Source organism: Eurosta solidaginis, chromosome 3, assembly GCF_040869045.1.
Source record: "Eurosta solidaginis isolate ZX-2024a chromosome 3, ASM4086904v1, whole genome shotgun sequence".
Lineage (NCBI taxonomy): Eukaryota > Metazoa > Arthropoda > Insecta > Diptera > Tephritidae > Eurosta > Eurosta solidaginis.
The window spans coordinates 208,110,826-208,133,205 of record NC_090321.1 but is presented as its reverse complement, the minus strand read 5'-3'; the positions used below and the strand labels follow the sequence as shown (position 1 = coordinate 208,133,205).

Here is a 22,380-nt window from a genome sequence, read left to right as displayed (position 1 = left end):
ATACTTTTGAATACCGCTTCGACTTTCGATTTTAATTTCAAAACCCGAATCCAGCTATGATACTGGTGAACGCACTTCAGAAACAATCCTGTCTAAAATTACATCAACTAAATACAGGGTGGTGCATGTGAGCAAAAAATTAAAAAATCTACTATTTCGACTTCTATAAAAACGAAATTTTATAAAAAAAGCTAGCTTTGAAGGAGAAGTTTATGTCACTGAGTGCGTAGGGAACTTTTTCTAGTGCCGCTAAAGATTAAAAGTAGTGATATTGCAGGGTGATACATATAAAAAAAACTTTCATTGATTCTTTATAGTGTATTACAATAATTTGTAATAAATATTAATTGTGAGCAAAAAGGAAAAAGGTTAATAGTTTACATTTTTAATCACTTTCTTATTTTTGTATACAATTATATACACTCAGAGAAAAAATCTTTATAAAACGAACGAAACCAGTTCAAAATTAAGATCATTCATTGGAAAAAGTATGTTAAATACGTTTTTTCTTAACTCGTGATCGATGGGCTTTTTTAAGAACAGTTTTTTCAAACACACCGTACGTATTTTATGACCAGTTTGGTATTGATGTGTGAACCTGCTGTGATTATTTCAAGCATTTTACAATTTGACGGTGATAGAACTCTCACCACGCGATCGCAGCCGCAACATCATAACCGCTGGGCCACTACGACTGCTTGATAGCTTGTTCCAAGTATTGTATTTAACATTGTAGTGCATACGAATTACACCGTTTCTTTTTTTTTTTTTTTTCAACTTAATTTAATAACATTGTTCTCATTAATAGAACATTTGTTCATATTTTAAGACCAGCCGTTCTATTTTCAGGAAAATGGTGTCAGTTCAAGCACAAGGGTGGGTGTAGTTTTAAGAACTGGTCGTTCCGTTTTTAAAGAACCAAAAAGTAAGCACATGAAAAGCTTGAATTGAGTCCGGTGGTGCTGGATTGAGTTTAGCACATATATATAATGTATATTATACAGATGCAAAAAGCAAATATATACAAAACATGATGTATTTAAAAGATAAACCAATTTCGCGACTCGTCTTTGTTAATATGTTTATTATAGAGATTAAATGACCCCAAAGTGTGAATATATAACAATTAAATTGAAAATCGAAAGAGACAAAAAAAAACAAATAAACAGTTTTCAAGTCATAATCAATTTACAACCGTATTGATAAAGATTCAATAAGACTGGGTTGAACAAAGTCTAGGAATCCCGCTTATATTGAGTTTAGTACAGATGATGAATACGAATGTGCCTTTTAAAAACAGCTACTAGAGGAGCTAAAAAATTAGTTTAAACAAATTTCGAAGAACTACTGTGCGTGCATTTTTCAAAAGAAACAAAGAAAAAATGGATACAAATGTTAAGTTCGATGTCAATGACAATTACCAACCACTTTGTTTATGGTCTCAGGTAAATACTCAGCTAGTGTAAAAACTGCCTTACAAAGGATGAAGTAGTGGAAAAGGTGGTAAAAAAAAATGATTCAAAAAATTAAAACATTTTGGGTTATGAGAGAATTCCGAACAATGTTTCAGAACATTTATGATGGCTCGGTCTCAGTCAACTTTGCTTGATTTTAACTTTTTATGCACAAATGGGTCCAACGAATGGTATTAATTGTATTGTAATGTTATAAAGTTTATCTTAATATTTTCAATAAGCTCGGATTCATATACTGAAGAAATCATAGATAACCATTTTTAAGCAAAAATGAATGAATGTCTAAGTTTTGCACGAAATTTAAATTTTTTAAAGAGAATGATTTGAATACCTAAAAAGCTGGATTCCATTGATTTAATGAAATTAATAAGGTGCGGACGGGATATCCTAATCAAAAATAAATGAAGTGAAAAGTGTATCTATCAACTTAATGGGACCATATGGACGAAATATTAAAAAAACCTGTTTTGATTTTTTTTTTAATGTTTTATATTTATTTTTAATAAAAAAGCATAATGAGCAAAAGAAATTTGAAATAATAAAGATTTTCTCACTTGTCAAATATAGAAACAATTTTTCTATAAGAATGTTAAGTTTTCTTTTCCCAATATCGAAAAAAGATTTTCAACTGTTTTGTCTAGACGTCACTGCGGTAGTCACGGTGCATCAATCACCTACATCAATAATAATATACTTCAGATACTTTACGGACCCACGAGATGTATAATACCAATTTAAAGAGCTTAGCTTTAAAAATAGCAGCAAGAAGTGCCCTGAAGATGCTAGAATAACTACCGAAACGTTGGGCAATAATAGTGGACTAAATTCGTTTTATGCGCACTAGAAAACGATAGGTCAAGAAGTTTTTTCAACTTCGAAATATTCACAAAATTGACCAGAATTAAAATAATTGATTTTGACTAGGATGGAACAGTGAGTGTACTAGAAGGCTAAGAAAAGGTGTCACTGTCCGTTGGGTATACACGCGGAAAGAATTTTAATCTCCTTCAATGCCGGGTTGGAAGCTGAGGTACTGAACTTTACGGAGTTTTGTGCTTCCCGCACTAAGAGCGGCTTCAAAATGCTTCATAGAGGAGATCAGTAGGTATATTGAACTTGCTTGTGTTAATTTTTTTTTATTTATTTATTAAACTTTTTCTAAATGCATATTTTAAATAAATTACAATATTGAAAGAGTAAACTTAGACGTAAAGGGTACAAAAGTTAAATAAATAATAGGTTCCAGGAGAAAGTGTATTAGAAAGACGCTTTGTGCTCTACTTGGGCTAAACCCAGTCAACAATACCCAGCTGTACTTGTACACAAGATATTATAACTTTGATTGGATAACAGTTGGTTGTACAGGTATAAAGTAATCGAGATATGTAGATACAGACTTCCATATATCAAAATCATCAGTATCGAAAAAAATGTTGATTGAGCCATGTCTGTCCGTCCGTCCGTCCGTCTGTCCGTTAACACGATAACTTGAGTGATTATTGATATATCTTCATCAAATTTGGTACACGAGCTTATCTGGACCCAGAATAGATTGGTATTGAAAATGACCGAAATCGGATGATAACCACGCCCACTTTTTATATACATAATATTTTGGAAAACACAAAAAACCTGATTATTTAGTAAATAATACACCTAAAATGTTGAAATTTGACGTGCGGGCTGATATTGAGATTCTTGATAAAAATTTAAAAAAATGTTTTAAAATGGGCGTGGCACCGCCCACTTGTGATAAAATCAATTTCAAAAATATTAGTAATCATAAATCAAAAATCGTTAAACCTATCGTAACAAAATTCGGCAGGGAGGTTGACTTTACTATAAGGAATGCTTTGAAGAAAAATTAACGAAATCGGTTAAGGACCACGCGCACTCTTATATAAAAGATTTTTAAAAGGGTCGTGGACGAATAAAATAAGCTATATCTTTGCAAAAAAGAGCTTTATATCAATGGTATTCCATTTCCCAAGTTGGTTTATAACAATAAATAGCCAAAACTTCAAATTTAAAAAAATGGGCGTGGCACCACCCCTTTTATGACTAGCAATTTTCTATGTTCCTGGAGCCGTAACTCAAAGAAAAATTAGTTCAGAACAGAACCATATGTATATGTATTATTGCGCAGCCTTGTAACACCATTAAGCACACAAAACAAACAACAGCATTTCATGTGCACAGCTGGGTATGTAATGTTCGGTTTCACCCGAACTTATAGCGTTTTCTTTTCTGAAATAAATTGTTGCCTAAGTAAATGGTAAAGGTTTAATAGTGTTACTCCTACCCCAGAAAATTGTCAACATTTATAGTGCATACAAAGAACATTTCATCTCACCATATTCACTCATATCACAAATCACATAAGAAGATTGCGCATTGCGCATGTAAACATTAGATCATCTCTTTTTTATAGGCCTTACGTCATTTTCCTTTAGCTCTTGTTTTTTTCTCTTTCTTTCATTTGCTCAAACAGTCAACTGTGACGTAGATGGGCAGAACGAAGCAATTTTGAACTCGTGAATGCGCAATCTGGTAGGTGATCTGTGCACTCATATTAAGGGGCTAATTAATGGTGACTTATAACCATAAAACCATAACCAGATAAAACAGCTGATCGAACCTACCTTATGGAAATCAATGTAATCGATTAATGGTGCCATACCATAACGCTAACGCCATAACCATACCATAGCCAACCAATTGGTTTTTGGTTTTTCGCCATATCCATAACCTAAAAATATTTGAGTTGGCGAATTTATTAACTTTTTGTGTATTTTATTTATTGCTTTGGATACGTTTTGACTAAGAGACTTATTTTTGTGGAATATTTTTGTAATTTTTTGCGTTTTCTTCATTTTTATGAAATGTTAACGATTTTTAGGTTAAGGCACCATTAATCGATCACATTGGAGATGGATATGGATATGGGTATGGTTATTACTATGGCGTTAGGGTTAAGGAAGTTTAATTTGGCCTTAACAGAGTATATGTGGAACTCAAGAGCGAATTGAGAGTTTCACAGAGTTGCACTGCCACACCGCCATTTTATACGGTGTAAAAGTGTAACGCTTTTGCGTTGCGAGCAGGCAACAATTTCCACCAAAGAACGAAATACCCCGTAAAAGCGTTGCCTGTTTTTTAGAATAGAATAACAACCCTTGCGCGGCGTACAAAAAGCATAACACTATAGTCAGAAAAGAAAACGCTATTAGACTTCCTTACTTGTTTTTTATTATTTTTTTGTGTTGGCAATCACTTGAGTTTTAAAACTTATGTTGCTTACTGGCTGAATTGAACTCACTGATTGGTCCTTATAAGTGGGATTTCAGACCTGGTAAGTGTGCTTTAGACCAGAATTGCAAAATATTGGCGTAATCCTCTAGAAAACCCATGATAAGGGTATCACCCTAAACAGCTCCATGCCGACTTCAAGCAGCTTTGGTGAACAAAAAAAGAAGTTGCCTTCATGCTGCTCTGTCTGAAGTTTATCTGCTTGAAAATACTTACGGCTTTTCAAATTAGTTGTTATGGTTTTGTTTTTATTTGTTTATTTTTTTTTTTTCAATTTTACTTACTATATTAACCTTCGATATTATTTCATAATTTTTAACGCATAACTAGTTGTCTACAGAGTTTCTTAAATTTTTAGAGCTTTTCCATGACGTAGCTTGTTGTTTATTTATTTAGCGTCTGACTAAGTATTATGTCTGATAATATTAACAATAGAACATTAACAAAATGTTATGAAATTTTTTGTTTTTTCTTACTAAATGCTTAAGTTTTTTTTTCTTGACGCTTTGCAATGGAAAATTTTACTACTAAATGACGATTAGAAGGTTTGAAAACAAGGTTTTTGTTTTAACCAGCAAAAACACATTTATTTGGGTTTTCATATAAACATTTTATATGGCAATTAAGAATTTGAAAGTGTGAAATATGCTATTAAAATGGTTTAAATGCTATATTTATTTATGCACAAGTACATAGCAATTTTTGTTCACTTAGCTTAGATAGTATAGTGCTTTTCATAACTATAGCAACAGGAAATTAAGCCATATCAATATAAGATTTTAAATATAAACACATTTTTTAAGAATTTTTAGAAAAAACTTATGAGTATGCTGTTTCGTAGAACATTCAGCTTTTATTAAGTACTTTTTTAAAGTAGCTCAAAAATTTACTTGATTTTTGGGTTTTTTTTTCCTTCTGCCAGCGGCCCATTGTCCTTTTATGAGATGACACAAATCCATGAAAGAAATTAAAAACAATTTTTTTTTGCTCAAAGCTTGCAGAGTTTAACCAGAACTCAAAGCGTTTAAAATCTGTACATCTAGAAACTTTCTTTCTGATCAAGTAGTCAATAAGATTATAATTTTTTAGAATGGGAATAGATAGGAATGAAAAAGCGGATGAACTAGCTAAAAAAGGCGCATCCCTTGAAGCTTGCTCCGTAGACGTCCCAATTAAATTGGGCGAGATTAAGAAAAGGCGATAGGTGCACATGATAGACCAAGCGGGAAAGGCGTGGGTTCAAGCATGGGGATGTAAAGTGTCTTAGATTATGTGTAGGTCTTACAACCTTAGACTAAAAAAGTTGCTGCTATCATTAAAAAGAGAGAACTGCAGACTCATGACGGGTATTCTGACTGGACACTGATTTCTGGCGTCACATGCCTTTAAATTAGGCTTGGTCTATGATAGCAGATTTAGGTAGTGCGGGTTGGAGGAGGAAACGATCGAGCACGTTTAGGAGTGATACAGCTGTCAGATCTAGAAGCAACAAGTGGCATGAGTCCTAGAAATCTTCTAGTATTTGCCAAGAAGATGGATTTATTTTATAACGTAGGTCCTAGTTTTTGATAGGGATTTTCAATTTGGTCGTTGAATAAACTTCTGGTAACACTACGGAGTCATTCCGTCTATCCTCATGGACCAGCCAGTTCAACCTAACCTTTAGAATGATTAATCGTATTTGGTTATGTTCTGTTATGTACTCGTATAAGTTAATTATTTTGACTAGTCGCAACTATTTCCTGATTAATTACATAAGTAAATTCTGTTAATAAGATTATGATTATAGAAAATGTGATTTATCACAAAGTTAATAACTTTGATTAATCGTAGCTGACAATTTCCTGATTAATTACGTAATAAAGTCCTATTAATTAGATTAAGAAAAAATAAAAGCTGATTTATCAAGAAGTTTATTGTTTTAAATAAACGTAACAGATTATTTTCGGCTGAGTTAACTTATGAAGTTTTTTTAATTAGATTATTATTATAAAAAATGTGGTTAATCAAGAAAATAATAATTTTGATTAATCATAACTGAGTATCACCTGATTAATTACGTCATTACGTAATAAAGTCTTATTAATTAGATTATGATGGCATAAAATGTAATTTATCAAGAAGTTAATCATTTGGATTAATCGTAACTGATTATATTCCGATGAATTAAGTAATCAAGTTTTTTTCAATTGGATTGTGGTAAATCAAAATGTGATCAACAGAACAGTTTATCATTTTGTTTAATCGTTTGTTTCTGTTTAATTAGTAATCAAATATTGATTTATAGTTCTAGTTAATTAATTAATCGCACATATCGATATTAATCACATTCAGGAACTATAAATTGCACGACTGGAATCAAAAATGTCAGAATTGAACTATTATTTTTACCAAAAAAGTCAAAAATAATAATTAAATCTTAACTTTTATTTTTGAAGTCAATGACAAAAGTTAAAAGTTGCTTTTTAGTTAAGAAGTTAAAAGTAAGAGTTAGATTTATCATCTACCTTAAAAGTCGAAAATAGTTACTAAAAGTTGACTTTTATTTTTTAAGTCAAAAATAATTGCTGAAAGATAATTTTTTACTATATAACTAAAATATAATAGTTGAAATCTATTTTTGACTCTTAAAGTCAAAAATAAAAGCTAAAATATTACTTTTATTAAAAATATTACAAAAAAAATTTAAATCCGACTTTAATTCTACAAAGTCTAAAGAAATTGCTAAAATATTACTTTTATTATACAATTAAAACATACGAGGTTCAATCTGACTTTTATGCTTTAAATCAAAATTAGGACTCTCCGCTTAATTTCAGAAATAATTACAAACACAAGCTTTTAAGTTTATAAAACTTATTTTGCAACAAATTCGCTTGCATTGACCCACTGTGCACCGCCCAACAGTATGCAATACATTCTCAAGTAAATGCACATTTAAAAACAAGTAAGGAAGGCTAAGTTCGGGTGTAACCGAACATTACATACTCAGTTGAGAGCTGTGGAGACAAAGTAAGGGAAATCACCATGTTGTAAAAGGAACCTAGGGTAACCCTGGAATGTGTTTGTATGACATGTGTATCAAATGCAAGGTACTAAAGAGTATTTTAAGAGGAAGTGGGCCATAGATCTATAGATGGACGCCATTTAGGGATATCGCCATAAAGGTGGACCAGGCCTGACTCGAGAATTTGTTTGTACGATATGGGTATCAAATGAAATGTGTTAATGATAATTTTAAAAGGGAGTGGGCCTAAGTTCTATAGGTGGACGTCTTTTCGAGATATCGCCATAAAGGTGGACCAGGGGTGACTCTAGAATTTATTTTGTACGATATGGGTATCAAATAAAAGGTATTAATGAGTATTTTAAAAGAGCGTGGGCCAAAGTTCTATAGATGTACGCCTTTTCGAGATATCGCCATAAAGATGGACCAGGGGTGACTCTAGAATTTGTTTGTACGATATGAGTATCAAATGAAAGGTGTTAGTGAGTATTTTAAGAGGGCGTGGGCCTTAGTTCTATATGTGGACGCCTTTTCGGGATATCGCCATAAACGTGGACCAGGGGTGACTCTAGAATGCGTTTGTACAATATGGGTATCAAATGAAAGGTGCTAATAAGTATTTTAAAAGGGTGTAGGCCTTAGTTCTATAGGTGGACGCCTTTTCGAGATATCGCCATAAAGGTGGACCAGGGGTGACACTAGAATTTGTTTGTACGATATGGGTATCAAATGAAAGGTGTTAATGAGTATTTCAAAAGGGAGTGGGCCTTAGTTCTATAGGTGGATGCCCTTTCGAGATATCGCCATAAAGGTGGGCCAGGGGTGACTCTAGAATTTTTGTGTACGATATGGGTATCAAATGAAAGGTGTTAATGAGTATTTTAAAAGGGAGTGGCCTTAGTTCTATAGGTGGATGCCTTTTCGAGATATCGCCATAAAGGTGCGCCAGGGGTGACTCTAGAATTTTTTTGTACGATATGGGTATCAAATAAAAGGTATTAATGAGTATTTTAAAAGGGCGTGGGCCTAAGTTCTATAGATGTACGCCTTTACGAGATATCGCCATAAAGATGGACCAGGGGTGACTCTAGAATTTGTTTGTACGATATGAGTATCAAATGAAAGGTGTTAATGAGTATTTTAAGAGGGCGTGGGCCTTAGTTCTGTATGTGGACGGCTTTTCGGGATATCGCCATAAACGTGGACCAGGGGTGACTCTAGAATGCGTTTGTACAATATGGGTATCAAATGAAAGGTGCTAATGAGTATTTTAAAAGGGTGTGGGCCTTAGTTCTATACGTGGACGCCTTTTCGAGATATCGCCATAAAGGTGGACCAGGGGTGACACTAGAATTTGTTTGTACGATATGGGTATCAAATGAAAGGTGTTAATGAGTATTTTAAAAGGGCGAAGGTCTTAGTTCTATAGGTGGACGCCTTTTCGAGATATCTCCATAAAGGTAGACCAGGGGTGACTCTAGAATTTGTTTGTACGATATGGGTATCAAATGAAAGGTGTTAATGAGTATTTTAAAAGGGAGTGGGCCTTAGTTCTATAGGTGGATGCCCTTTCGAGATATCGCCATAAAGGTGGGCCAGGGGTGACTCTCGAATTTTTGTGTACGATATGGGTATCAAATGAAAGGTGTTAATGAGTATTTTAAAAGGGTGTGGGCCTTAGTTCTATAGGTGGACGCCTTTTCGAGATATCGCCATAAAGGTGGACCAGGGGTGACTCTAGAATTTGTTTGTACGATATGGGTATCAAATGAAAGGTGTTAATGGGTATTTTAAAAGTGAGTGGGTCTTAGTACTATAGGTGGATGCCTTTTCGAGATATCGCCACAAAGGTGGGCCAGGGGTGACTCTAGAATTTTTTTTGTACGATATGGGTATCAAATGAAAGGTGTTAATGAGTATTTTAAAAGGGAGTGGCCTTAGTTCTATAGGTGGATGCCTTTTCGAGATATCGCCATAAAGGTGCGCCAGGGGTGACTCTAGAATTTTTTTGTACGATATGGGTATCAAATAAAAGGTATTAATGAGTATTTTAAAAGGGCGTGGGCCTAAGTTCTATAGATGTACGCCTTTTCGAGATATCGACATGAAGGTGGACCAGGGTTGACTCTAGAATTTGTTTGTACGATATGGGTATCAAATGAAAGGTGTTAATGGGTATTTTAAAAGGAAGTGGGTCTTAGTACTATAGGTGGATGCCTTTTCGAGATATCGCCATAAAGGTGGGCCAGGGGTGACTCTACAATTTGTTTGTACGACATGGGTATCAAATGAAAGGTGTTAATGGGTATTTTAAAAGGGAGTGGGCCTTAGTACTATAGGTGGACGCCTTTTCGAGATATCGCCATAAAGGTGGACCAGGGGTGACTCTAGAATTTGTTTGTACGATATGGGTATCAAATGAAAGGTGTTAATGGGTATTTTAAAAGGGAGTGTGCCTTAGTACTATAGGTGGATGCCTTTTCGAGATATCGCCATAAAGGTGGGCCAGGGGTGACTCTAGAATTTTTTTGTACGATATGGGTATCAAATGAAAGGTGTTAATGAGTATTTTAAAAGGGCGTGGGCCTTAGTTCTATAGGTGGACGCCTTTTCGAGATATCGACATAAAGATGGACCAGGGGTGACTCTAGAATTTCTTTATACGATATGGGTCCAAATGAAAGGTGTTAATGGGTATTTTAAAAGGAGTGGGCCTTAGTACTATAGGTGGATGCCTTTTCGAGATATCGCCATAAAGGTGGGCCAGGGGTGACTCTAGAATTTTTTTGTACGATATAGGTATCAAATGAAAGGTGTTAATAAGTATTTTAAAAAGGCGTGGGCCTTAGTTCTATAGGTGGACGCCTTTTCGAGATATCGACATGAAGGTGGACCAGGGGTGACTCTAGAATTTGTTTGTACGATATGGGTATCAAATGAAAGGTGTTAATGAGTATTTTAAATATGAGTGGGCCTTAGTTCTATATGTGGACGCCTTTTCGAGATATCGCCATAAACGTGGACCAGGGGTGACTCTAGAATGTGTTTGTACGATATGGGTATCAAATTAAAGGTATTAATGAGGGTTTTAAAAGGGAGTGGCCCTTAGTTGTATATGTGAAGGCGTTTTCGAGATATCTACCAAAATGTAGACCAGGGTGATCCAGAACATCATCTGTCGGGTACCGCTAATTTATTTATATATGTAATACCACGTACAGTATTCCTTCCAAGATTCCAAAGGCTTTTGATTTCGCCCTGCAAAACTTTTTCATTTTCTTCTACTTAATATGGTAGGTGTCACACCCATTTTACCCAGTTTTTTTCTAAAGTTATATTTTGCGTCAATAGACCAATACAATTACCATGTTTCATTCCTTTTTTCGTATTTGGTATATAATTATGGCATTTTTTTCATTTTTCGTAATTTTCGATATCGAAAAAGTGGGCGTGGTTATAGTCGGATTTCGGCCATTTTTTACACCAATACAAAGTGAGTTCAGATAAGTACGTGAACTGAGTTTAGTAAAGATATATCGATTTTTGCTCAAGTTATCGTGTTAACGGCCGAGCGGAAGGACAGACGGCCGACTGTGTATAAAAACTGGGCGTGGCTTCAACCGATTTCGCCCTTTTTCACAGAAAACAGTTATCGTCTTAGGAGCTAAGCCTGTACCAAATTTCACAAGAATTGGTTAATTTTTGTTCGACTTATGGCATTAAAAGCATCCTAGACAAATTAAATGAAAAAGGGCGGAGCCACACCCATTTTGAAATTTTCTTTTATTTTTGTATTTTGTTGCACCATATCATTACTGGAGTTGAATGTTGGCATAATTTACTTATATGCTGTAAAGATATTAACTTTTCTTTTAAAATTTGAATTTAAAAAAAAAATTTTTAAAAAGTGGGCGTGGTCGTTCTCCGATTTTGCTAATTTTTATTAAGCAGGCATAAAGTAATAAGAATAACTTTCCTGCCAAATTTCATCATGATATCTTCAACGACTGCCAAATTACAGCTTGCAAAACTTCTATATTACCTTCATTTAAAAGTGGGCGGTGCCACGCCCATTGTCCAAAATTTTACTAGTTTTCTATTCTGCGTCACAAGCTCAACTCACCTACCAAGTTTCATCGCTTTATGCGTATTTGGTAATGAATTATCGCACTTTTTCGATTTTTCGAAATTTTCGATATCGAAAAAGTGGGCGTGGTTATTGTCCGATATCGTTCATTTTAAATAGCGATCTGAGATGAGTGCCCAGGAACCTACATACCAAATTTCATCAAGATACCTCAAAATTTACTCAAGTTATCGTGTTAACGGACAGACGGACGGACGGACGGACATGGCTCAATCGAATTTTTTTTCGATACTGATGATTTTGATATATGGAAGTCTATATCTATCTCGATTCCTTTATACCTGTACAACCAACCGTTATGCAATCAAAGTTAATATATTCTGTGAGCTCTGTTCAACTGAGTATAATAAACTAAATGTATAATGAAAATACACTTTGTTCATTTACATAAATGAGTTAAATGATAAAAATATTACTTCGAATAAATAATGTTGCCAATTTAATAAAGTGCGTGGGATGCTCTATAAAGCAAGGCAATTCAATGAAAGACTTGTAGTGGCAAGTGGCATGAAAAGGATCTTTCATATAGGCGCTGCCCTTCCTAGCGGCTAAGTAGCCCATTCCAATCCACTTTTTGATGGATAGAAAGACATTGCTACCTTGACTTTGGATATTGCACTTGAGTATTGATATATGTGCATGCATACCTAATTTGTATGTACTGCTTTGCGCATTTTCTGCATTTTTCTAAAAGCTCACAAAGTCAGTTGCATTCAAAACGAGCTTACCAACGGTTCAAAAACGTAGCGTCATATATAATTTATTAATACCGAATACTAATTAAAATTATTTTAAAATTCGGGGTTCAGTCACGTGTTAACAAAAAACAAAAATTTGCCAAAACTATATTTTTGATGAAAAAAAAAAACAAAATTTTTTTAAATCCCAATCTGCTTAAAACCGATTTTCTAGCACAATCTGCATATTACTGCTAATATTTAATTATCATTGATTTTTGTTGTTATTGGTTTTGTTACCGATGCCGTAGCTTACTTTTGCCTTCCTACTTTTAGTTTCCATGAGGTCAGTAGCTGTTATCAGTTTCGGCTGAAATAACTGCACATTCGAAAATAGCGTGATAAGTATAAGATGCGCATCAATGGACATTGAACCAAGACGACGAATGACGAAGGCAAGAGGAAGCTACTAGTATTTACATGCCAATTAATTTTTGCCTGTTATCAGTTGCGATTAATGAGCTCTATCGATGACATGAAAAAATACAGGATGTACTGCAAACGATATTCGAAAAGCGACGAGGTTCGGAAGGGCATTTGCCTATGAACTAGGATCCCAAATAACCAGACCAAGGCTTTACGGATTATGATTAGAACGATTACGACTATCGTAATTGTAATTCAAAATTCTTTTTCAATTACGATTACAGTTAATCATTGAAAAATAATACCAGCAAAATATATTTGCAAATTTTTGAGTAATTTTCTTTTTTTCGTTAAATTTAAAAACCTCAAATATTGAATGGAAACTATTTGAAACAAATTCGAAAACATTAACGAAAAATTCGAAATTTGGAGAAATTTTCAAAAATCTTCATGAATTTAGAATTTTAGAAAACTTTTTGAATTGTACTTCGAAAACTAGTATGTAAACAAATTCTGAAAACGTTCTGGAAAAAATTCAAATATAAGAGAAGTTTTTGAAACCTCTATAAAATGTACAATGTTTTATTTAAGATTTTTGGGGAATTTCAGGAATTGTATGTCGAAAACTATCTAAAAGACTTATGAAAACATGTTCGAAAAGATTTGAAACTTCTAGGACTTATGAAAATCTTCATCAAAACTTTAAAACTTTTACTCGAAATTTAAGGAAACTGTTTTAATTGTGTATAGAAAACTCTGTAAAGCGGTTTCGAAAACTATTTCTAATGAAATCAGAAATTCCAAAATTTTTTTAAAATCTTAATTATATAACCCAATTTCGAAAATGTTTCCGAAAATTTTCGAGAAGCTTTTAAAAGTCTACATAAATAGGTACTTAGATTTTTTTTAATTTTAAAAATTTTGAATTAAACATCGAAAACTATGTATAGAAATTTCGAAAACGAGTTGGAAAAATTCGAATATTAGAGAAGTTCTTGAAAATACTTATAAAAATGTACAATATTTTATTTAAAGTTTGAGGTAAATTTTTAGTTGTATATCGAAAACTATATAAACGAGTTTCGAAAACATAATCGAAAGAATTTTAAAGTTGTAAAATTTTTTAAAATCTTCATCAAGAGCTTTTAAAAGAAAATTAAGGAGATTTTTTGAGTTGTATATGGAAAACTATGTAAAGCATTTTCTAAAACCGGATCTAAAGAAATCAGAAATTCCAGAATAGTATAATAGACTATTTCCAAACATAAATTTGGAGATTTAAAAAACTTTTGAATTGTATATAAAAAACACTATATTACTGAATTTTGAACAATGCGGAATTCAAGTAATATTTAAAAAACCGCATGCATATTTTCCAATTCATATTTTCAGATTTTGAAAACTTTGCAGTATGCAGTTTTGTAGCATTTTATCGTAACAAAGTACCCGTTTGAAGTCTCAAAATACGAAATTGTTTTTGTATATTTTGTTTTCAAAGTGTGCCACAAATTTTCATCCAAAAAATAAATTAAATTTCCAAAAATCAATGGGAGTTTTGATAGATTTAAGACTCATACTATTCTTAATAAAAATTTGGAATTTGTTAGGAAGATATCTAGAATTTTACAATTTTTTCGAAAAAGTTTTCGAATTTGTTTTACATAGTTTTTTTTACACAATTAATTTAAGATTTCCTAATTAAAAAAAGTGTTTTCACGAATAATACATGTATATGCGATGCGTTCTGGTAGCACCTCGGTTGCTAGTGGTAACCCTATATACCATACGAGTACGTATGTACTAATGACTTCTAACCACGGTTGAAACACCACATTTTTTCAGGTACCAAACTCAGGTAAAAAAGCACAAATATTTTTTTAATTCTATGCAACGATGAAATAGAAATATGCGTATTTATGCATACAAATCCCCGTGAAGGACTGCCTCTTCTGTGGTGTTGATATCCAAACAATTGGCTAAACTAATCCTTTTGCGCTAAGAATATTGCGTTGATTTGGGAAGAGGTGAAATTCTACAACATGAACGCCTGACGGAAATAACACCCTATATCGGCTAACGTTTCAAAAACGTTCTGTCTTAGAACAAATAAAAAGGACCCAAATATGCAAAAGCACCAGTTTTAGTACAAATAGACCAAAGTGGCCACCTTGAATGCTGCTTATGACGCATAATTTTCATTTCAAAAAAAAAAACTGCGCTTAGGCCAAAAATAAACACACAAAAACCATACAAAATGATAACACTGCATTTGACTTTGAATTCAGATTTGAAATTACTCAATAATGAACTAGACTTTGAATTGATACTGAAAAAATTAAGTTTCCAGATAATCTTTCATAGTCTATCACCGAAACGCAACTATGTAGAGCTGATAATTTCAAGTACGTATGTAGGTCTCAATTTTGAATTTCAATATAAAATGCAGGGGAATCCAAAATAAACTCAAATTCTTTGCTCTTCATGGGCATGGTTGGTACAAAACATGTTTTGTTAATGTGAACTAAGTACAGTTTTTACCATCTTCGTTTGACGCTAACTGGCACTTTAACTGACAGATCACCGAACGTTTTTTGAAAAGTAATGTGTTTAGTCAAATATTGTGAAAACAGTCCTAAGTGTGATTCAAACTTTACTTTTTAAAAATTTGCAAGCGAACGCGTCATTTAATTATACCTTTACACAGAGTATGATAAATTTAATCGTATAGTGGGGGATTGCATTTGTGAAAGGAAATCGGATAGTATTGGTATTGAAAATGGGCAAAATTGGACTATAACCACGCCCACATTTTTAAATCCATTAAGGAACATTGATGAAACAAGAGTATGAACGGGGAACGCAAGTTACAAATTTAATAAAATTTTTGAAAATCACAGCGACATGGGTTTTTGTCAATTAGCATATAAATCGTAGTTCAAGCGTTTTGGAAAAGTGAACAGTGCAACGAGTAGAACTAGAGGCATAGGTAAAGATAGAGATGCTTTGGTGTTGTTCAATCAGCAGCGGGATTATCTGCGCTTTTTTTAGTTGTTGGCTGACCTACCCCAAATCATTTAAATTAAAGGTAGCCCTTGTAAAATATATATAAATTAGGGCGGGTCAAATTGTATGGAGAAAATGGGAAAAAAACTTCAGGTGCACATCCAGTTTCTGAATCTATGGGTCATACTGAGTAATATTGTCCATGGGACCATAGGTCTGAAATGAATATCGAGCCTCCCTAATTTTGTTAGAAAATTTTATATCCCAATCCGAAACCGAATTTGACATTTATTTGCATGTATTTTATTTGTGAGAGCCGCTATTCGGATGGGATATAAAATTTTCTAACAAAATTAGGGAGGCTCGAAATTCATTTCAGACCTATGGTTCCATGTACAATATTACTCAGTATGTCCCATAGATTCAGAAACTGGATGTGCCTTTTCAACAATAAATTTGGCCCACCCTATATATATATATATATATACGAGGGTGGGTCGATTTATTAACCGATATCGCGCCATCGATTTTTCGACAGGATTTGGTCTCAGGAAAAAAATTTCCACTACGCATACCCAAAAAAATAATTTTCGGGCCTGCGAAATTTAATTTTTTTGACTTTTTTCGACTTTGATTTTTAAGGTTTTTTTCATGCTCTACTAAAAAAAATTTAATTTGATTGTAAAATTATCATGTATACCCTATCCGACCCAAAAATGTCCGTTGGCGATTACAGTTTTTTGAAAAAAAAAAATAAATCTTTTTTGAAAAAATTCATATGAAAATTTTTTTAGTAGGTCATGAAAAAAACCTTAAAAATCAAAGTCGAAAAAAGGAAAAAAAAAAATGATATTTCGCAGGCTCGACATTTATTTTTTTGGGTATGCGTAGTGAAACTTTTTTCCCGAGCCCAAATCCTATCGAAAAATCGATGGCGCTATATCGGTTAACGTTCATACAACTCGACCCACCCTAATATATATATATATATATATATATATATATATATGTCAAACGGTATGCTTATTTGATTATATTATATTAAATTTGTATTGATGTAAGCCAGCAAATCCTACAAAAAGGCAACCAGGAACAACAAGAATAAACCGAAAGACTTATTCAATAATTTGGGAAAAATTTAAACAACCTGACATCAGGACGGACAAGGCGGCAGGTGCTTCGATTATACATATCTTGTAAAAAGGCCTTTTCTCCCGGGAGTGGGATTCAAACCCACACTACTACGATGGTTGAAGTGCTAAAAACGCATTCAGCAAAGACATGCCTTAGTGGTTGTAAAGTTGTCCCAAATTATTAAATAAATTAAAAACGCTTTCATACATACATTTAAAAGCAATGATGGCAATCCCCGCTTAATTCATACAAATAGACAGCACTGTTTAATTCTTCTTATTTCTATATATAGAACCAAGGCGAATCTATACTAGGTGGTGGCCAAGCGAATTCAACCAATTCGCCGTGCAGAAGAATGTCAAATCAAAAGAAAATTGTCATAGATTTCGATTAACTGACATGTTGCAGTACAAGGCTTTGTATGGAATATTATCAAGAAGAAGCAATCAGCTGTTGGGATAACACCACCTCTACTGAATTCGCCTTGATATAGAACAAATCAAAATACCAATTTCTTTAAAAACCTGCCAATAACGAAAAGCATAACTTCGACCAAGGCGAATTTATACCAGGTGGTGGCAGAGCGAATTCAACCAATTCGCCGTGCAGAAGAATGTCAAGTCAAAAGAAAATTTTCATTGATTCCGATTAACTGACATGTTGCAGTACAAGGCTTTGTATGAAAAATAATCAAGAAGAAGCAATCAGCTGTTGGGATAACAACACCTGGTACTGAATTCGCGTTGACTTCGACACATGATAATATACGAAGTATGTACTGTGTAAAAAATAAAATATGCAAAGAAGGCAATTGAGATATGTTTATAACAACTAAGGCATGACGTGGCTGAATGAGTTTATAACCATTCCTATTCCCAGGAGAAAAGGCTTTGAAGAGATGTACAAGGTATAATCGAAACAGTTGTCGGATTGTAAAAATTGCTTCAAATAAATGTTTTCATACATTTAAAAGAATGCCCCCATTCCCGCTTAATTCATACAAACAAAACATAAGGCAGCTAGAATACAAACTCAAACAAAATATTTGCGAAGTAGAGCTTTTTAAATACTAATCGAAAAATGCAACTCAGATATTAATTAGAGATTGTCGTTATTGCTTTTAGTGTGGATTGAGCCATTGTGAAGATCACTTAATAAACATTCTGATTTGAGTTCGAAAAATTCGAAGATAGATTTATTCTGATGGGATTTTTAATCGTAAGAAACGTTTTTGATCTACTACGCTTGTATCAAAAATAAATTTAAAAATATAGGTTCGAAATTTTAGTGAGATATATAATATATATTTTGCAAATAACTTCAAAATGAAGATACTTGTGCGTGCGGACACGTTCACGTCCTATACAGTGCCCGAGAACCAACCGAAGCCACATAATATTCATCATCAGGTGGAGTGAGATAGAATACTTTCAATACCTACTTTCGCAGTATCAATTCAAACTGGTGACAAAAATAGTAGGCCAACGATTACTTAATGTGTGATCTTATTAAACAAAATTTCGAAACATTTCTACTCAGTTTTTTTTTTTAAAGAAGTATTTCAAAAAATGTCTTTGCAAAATTTTTATTAACTTTTAATAAGTAAAATTTTATTTTATAAAAGTTTTTGAAAAGTCAAGAGAAATCGAAGCAACGTGTACTGAACAATTTAATTTTTTATTCAAAATTTTTGGAAATGTATTCATAAAATATTTTTTTTTTTATTAATTTCGAAATATATATATTTTTTAAGCTTTTTTAGTAAGAATTTTGAAAGTGTCATGAAAAATCTAATAAAAATGTATTGAACATTTTAATTTTTTATTGAAAAATTTTCAAAACATTCAAAACGTTTTTTCAATATGAATTTCGAAAAATATGTTGCAAAAAAATCACGTTTTTTTCATAAGAATTTTGAAATATGTTTTTTAATTTTTTTATATATAAAAATTTTAAGAACTCAAGAAAAGTCGAAAATATAAAAATGAAAATTATGTTGCTAAAAATTAAAATATTTTCACTACGTTTTTTTCATAAGAATTTTTGAAATATGTTTTTTAATTTTTTTTAATATAAAAAATTTTAAAAAGTCAAGAAAAGTAGAAAATATAAAAATGGAAAATCTTACGTTTTCAAAACTTTCAAAAAAGATGTTAAACAAATTTAGAAAAATTTTAAATTTTTTTTTTAACTTTCTGTTTCATTGTTTGTTTTTTTCTTTTTACTAAGAACTCGAAAAAGTAGATACACATTTTAATTCTTTAGTAAAATTGTTTTGAAAATCTATCACCGGAAAACCGTGCCTTGAATATTTAAATTTTTTCTGCAAACCAATTCTACATCAGAAAAAATGTTGTTTTCAGAATTTCGAATACAGCTGTAGTTTTTTGCTACAGCTTAACATTTATTTGTGTAAAAATAAATTTCGAAAATCTTGCCAATATTGTGCTATTATTTTTGACACCAGTGTACTTTTACAAAAATTTTTTGCGTCAAGAGTTTTTTTTTTTTTAATAGTTTAGCTTAGATTGGCTTTGTTCTTCCTTTAATCGAAATTTGCAATATTTTTTTCTTTCAGGTACTCGCCGCTCTGAGCGTTTCTCTGGGTTCATTGGTTGTTGGTTTCTCATCCGCCTATACATCTCCCGCTCTGGTCTCTATGACTGATCGAAATTACACGAATTTCGATGTAACACCACAAGAGGTAAGTTATGGAACATAAGCACTTCAATGGAGTTGGGGTTAATGCAATTACATTATATTACATTAGTCAGTAATTGCAAAGAAACTATAGTAAATAGTTTTCAATTTCTTTAAAAGTAGGTAAAAAAGTAATTTTTAGAGGTTTCTCATTCCTTTAAAAGTACTTTTTTAGCTAATTTAACTAAATTACATTGTTGTTAATTTGCAGCAAATAACATTTAAATGCCTCAAAAATTATTTCCAATAATTAGTTTTTATAAGTTGGGTTAATTCCATTACATTACAGTTTCATTACCCAGCAATTTTAGACTTTATTTTTAATTTTTACAATAGGATTTTGAGCTTTTATTTGGGTTTGGGTTAATTCCATTACATTACTCATTAATTGCAAACAATAATCAACTCTTTTCGTCTACAGCAAATAATTTTGCTTCCTGCAAAGTCTTCAGTCATTAGTTTAGAAAGTGATTAATGTCATTACATTATAATTACATTAATTAGTAATTACAAACAGTAATGACATTGAGATAAAATCTCTATTTTAACCAACGAAATTCAATTAATCGACATGAAAATAAGAAAACGGAGTAGTTTCGAAAGTACTTTTGACTTTATTAACAAAGTAATCAATTCCTTTGTTATGTACTACCTAAAGGAATTGATTACGAAATACAATTACTACTTGTGAGACTAGTTCGACTCTTAAAGTACATAATCTTCATAACCCGGCACTGTTATTCTATAGATAACTATGTGAAATTAAACAAATCTTCCTTTTCCCATTTTATTACTTGCAGGCCTCTTGGGTAGGCGGTCTTATGCCTTTAGCTGGCTTAGCTGGTGGCATTGCTGGCGGCCCCTTCATTGAATACATCGGTCGACGTAATACAATTCTCGCCACAGCTGTACCATTCATCATTTCATGGCTATTAATCGCTTGCGCCGTCAACGTCGCTATGGTGTTCGCTGGTCGTGCGCTCGCTGGTTTCTGTGTGGGTATTGCATCGCTCTCATTGCCAGTGTATTTAGGTGAAACGGTACAACCTGAGGTGCGTGGCTTGTTGGGTCTATTACCCACAGCATTCGGTAATATTGGCATATTAATGTGTTTCGTGGCTGGCACATATATGGATTGGTCTAAATTAGCCTTTTTGGGTGGTACATTACCCATACCATTTCTCATACTCATGTTCTTGATACCAGAAACGCCACGTTGGTATGTTTCACGTGGGCGTGAAGATCGTGCACGCCGTGCTCTACAATGGTTACGTGGTAAACAAGCTGATGTTGAGCCAGAATTAAAAGGTTTACTGCGTACCCAGGCTCAATCTGATCGCCATTCATCGAATAATCAATTGATGGAATTGTTGAAACGTAATAATTTGAAGCCTCTCTCAATTTCGCTGGGCTTGATGTTCTTTCAACAGTGGAGCGGTATAAATGCTGTGATTTTCTATACAGTAATGATATTTAGAGAAGCAGGATCCTCAATTGATGGCAACGTTTGTACGATAATTGTGGGTGTAGTGAATTTTGTTGCAATTTTTATGGCAACTGTACTTATTGATCGGCTGGGACGTAAGGTGAGTTAAAATCGACTGATAGTAACAGGTTCTTGATATCATTATTAACTCTCTATCTCTCTCTTCTCAGATTTTACTTTATATCTCCGATGTGGCCATGATTATATCGTTATTCACACTGGGCGGTTTCTTCTATTGCAAAAACACCGGCGTGGATGTTTCCGAAGTTGGTTGGTTACCATTGGCCAGTTTTGTTATTTATGTAGTCGGCTTCTCACTCGGTTTTGGTCCGATTCCATGGTTAATGATGGGTGAAATATTGCCATCAAAGATACGCGGTTCGGCAGCATCGGTAGCTACAGCTTTCAACTGGTTCTGTACTTTCATTGTGACGAAGACTTTCCAAGATATGATTGGTAAGTGCGCTACAGTGTTGTGTCACAGGCTTATTTTTATCGAAATAATCAATTGGATTAAAACTTTAAGACGAATTCGTTGTCGAATTTTTGTAGCGAATTTTCGGACGAACGAAAAATTGCTGGAGTTTGAAATAAAATTTTGAGAATTCGCTAGGAAATTACTTACTTAATTGGTGCTTAACCGTTCAAACGGTCATGTCGCTCCAACAAGCGCCTTCAAGCGTCAATCGCTTCTTTATTGGGCTAACTGGCCCTAATTGGTAACACCAAGGGAATAGTAGGCTACATGGTACATGGGCGATTGTGGAATCAATGATTAATTTTAAGTTAACAAAAATTCGTTGGTCAACTTTTGTCAAATTTTAAAAACAAGCTGGCAACTTGTGCTTTATTGTTTTAGTAAAATTATTAAAAAATAAGCAATACTGGTTTAAGGTTTCAAGACAAATTCATGGGCAAATTTCGCAGGCGAACGTTTGGAAAATATTCAGGCGAACAAAAATGCTGTGGTTTAAATAAAACTTTTGGAAATTCGCTGGAATACGGAATTCTAGTTT

At 33.2% G+C, this 22,380-nt stretch overlaps 2 protein-coding genes across 8 annotated transcripts in view; one reads left to right on the top strand and one right to left on the bottom strand.

The window, feature by feature from the left end:
* Nucleotides 1-22,380, bottom strand: part of Roc2 (Regulator of cullins 2) — a 240,449-nt gene that overhangs the window by 194,751 nt on the left and 23,318 nt on the right. The gene's annotated exons all lie outside the window — the stretch shown is intronic.
* Tret1-1 (Trehalose transporter 1-1) overlaps nucleotides 1-22,380 on the top strand; it is a 41,366-nt gene that overhangs the window by 12,133 nt on the left and 6,853 nt on the right. For 6 of the 7 annotated variants that reach the window (XM_067774930.1, XM_067774932.1, XM_067774929.1 and 3 more), the window contains exons 6-8: nucleotides 19,757-19,882; nucleotides 20,679-21,464; nucleotides 21,535-21,820. In XM_067774930.1, the coding sequence (XP_067631031.1) occupies nucleotides 19,757-19,882; nucleotides 20,679-21,464; nucleotides 21,535-21,820 (1,198 nt within the window). Of the gene's footprint in view, nucleotides 1-18,411; nucleotides 18,588-19,756; nucleotides 19,883-20,678; nucleotides 21,465-21,534; nucleotides 21,821-22,380 lie in introns of those variants that run through there. The other variant, XM_067774934.1, reaches the window with a different exon arrangement.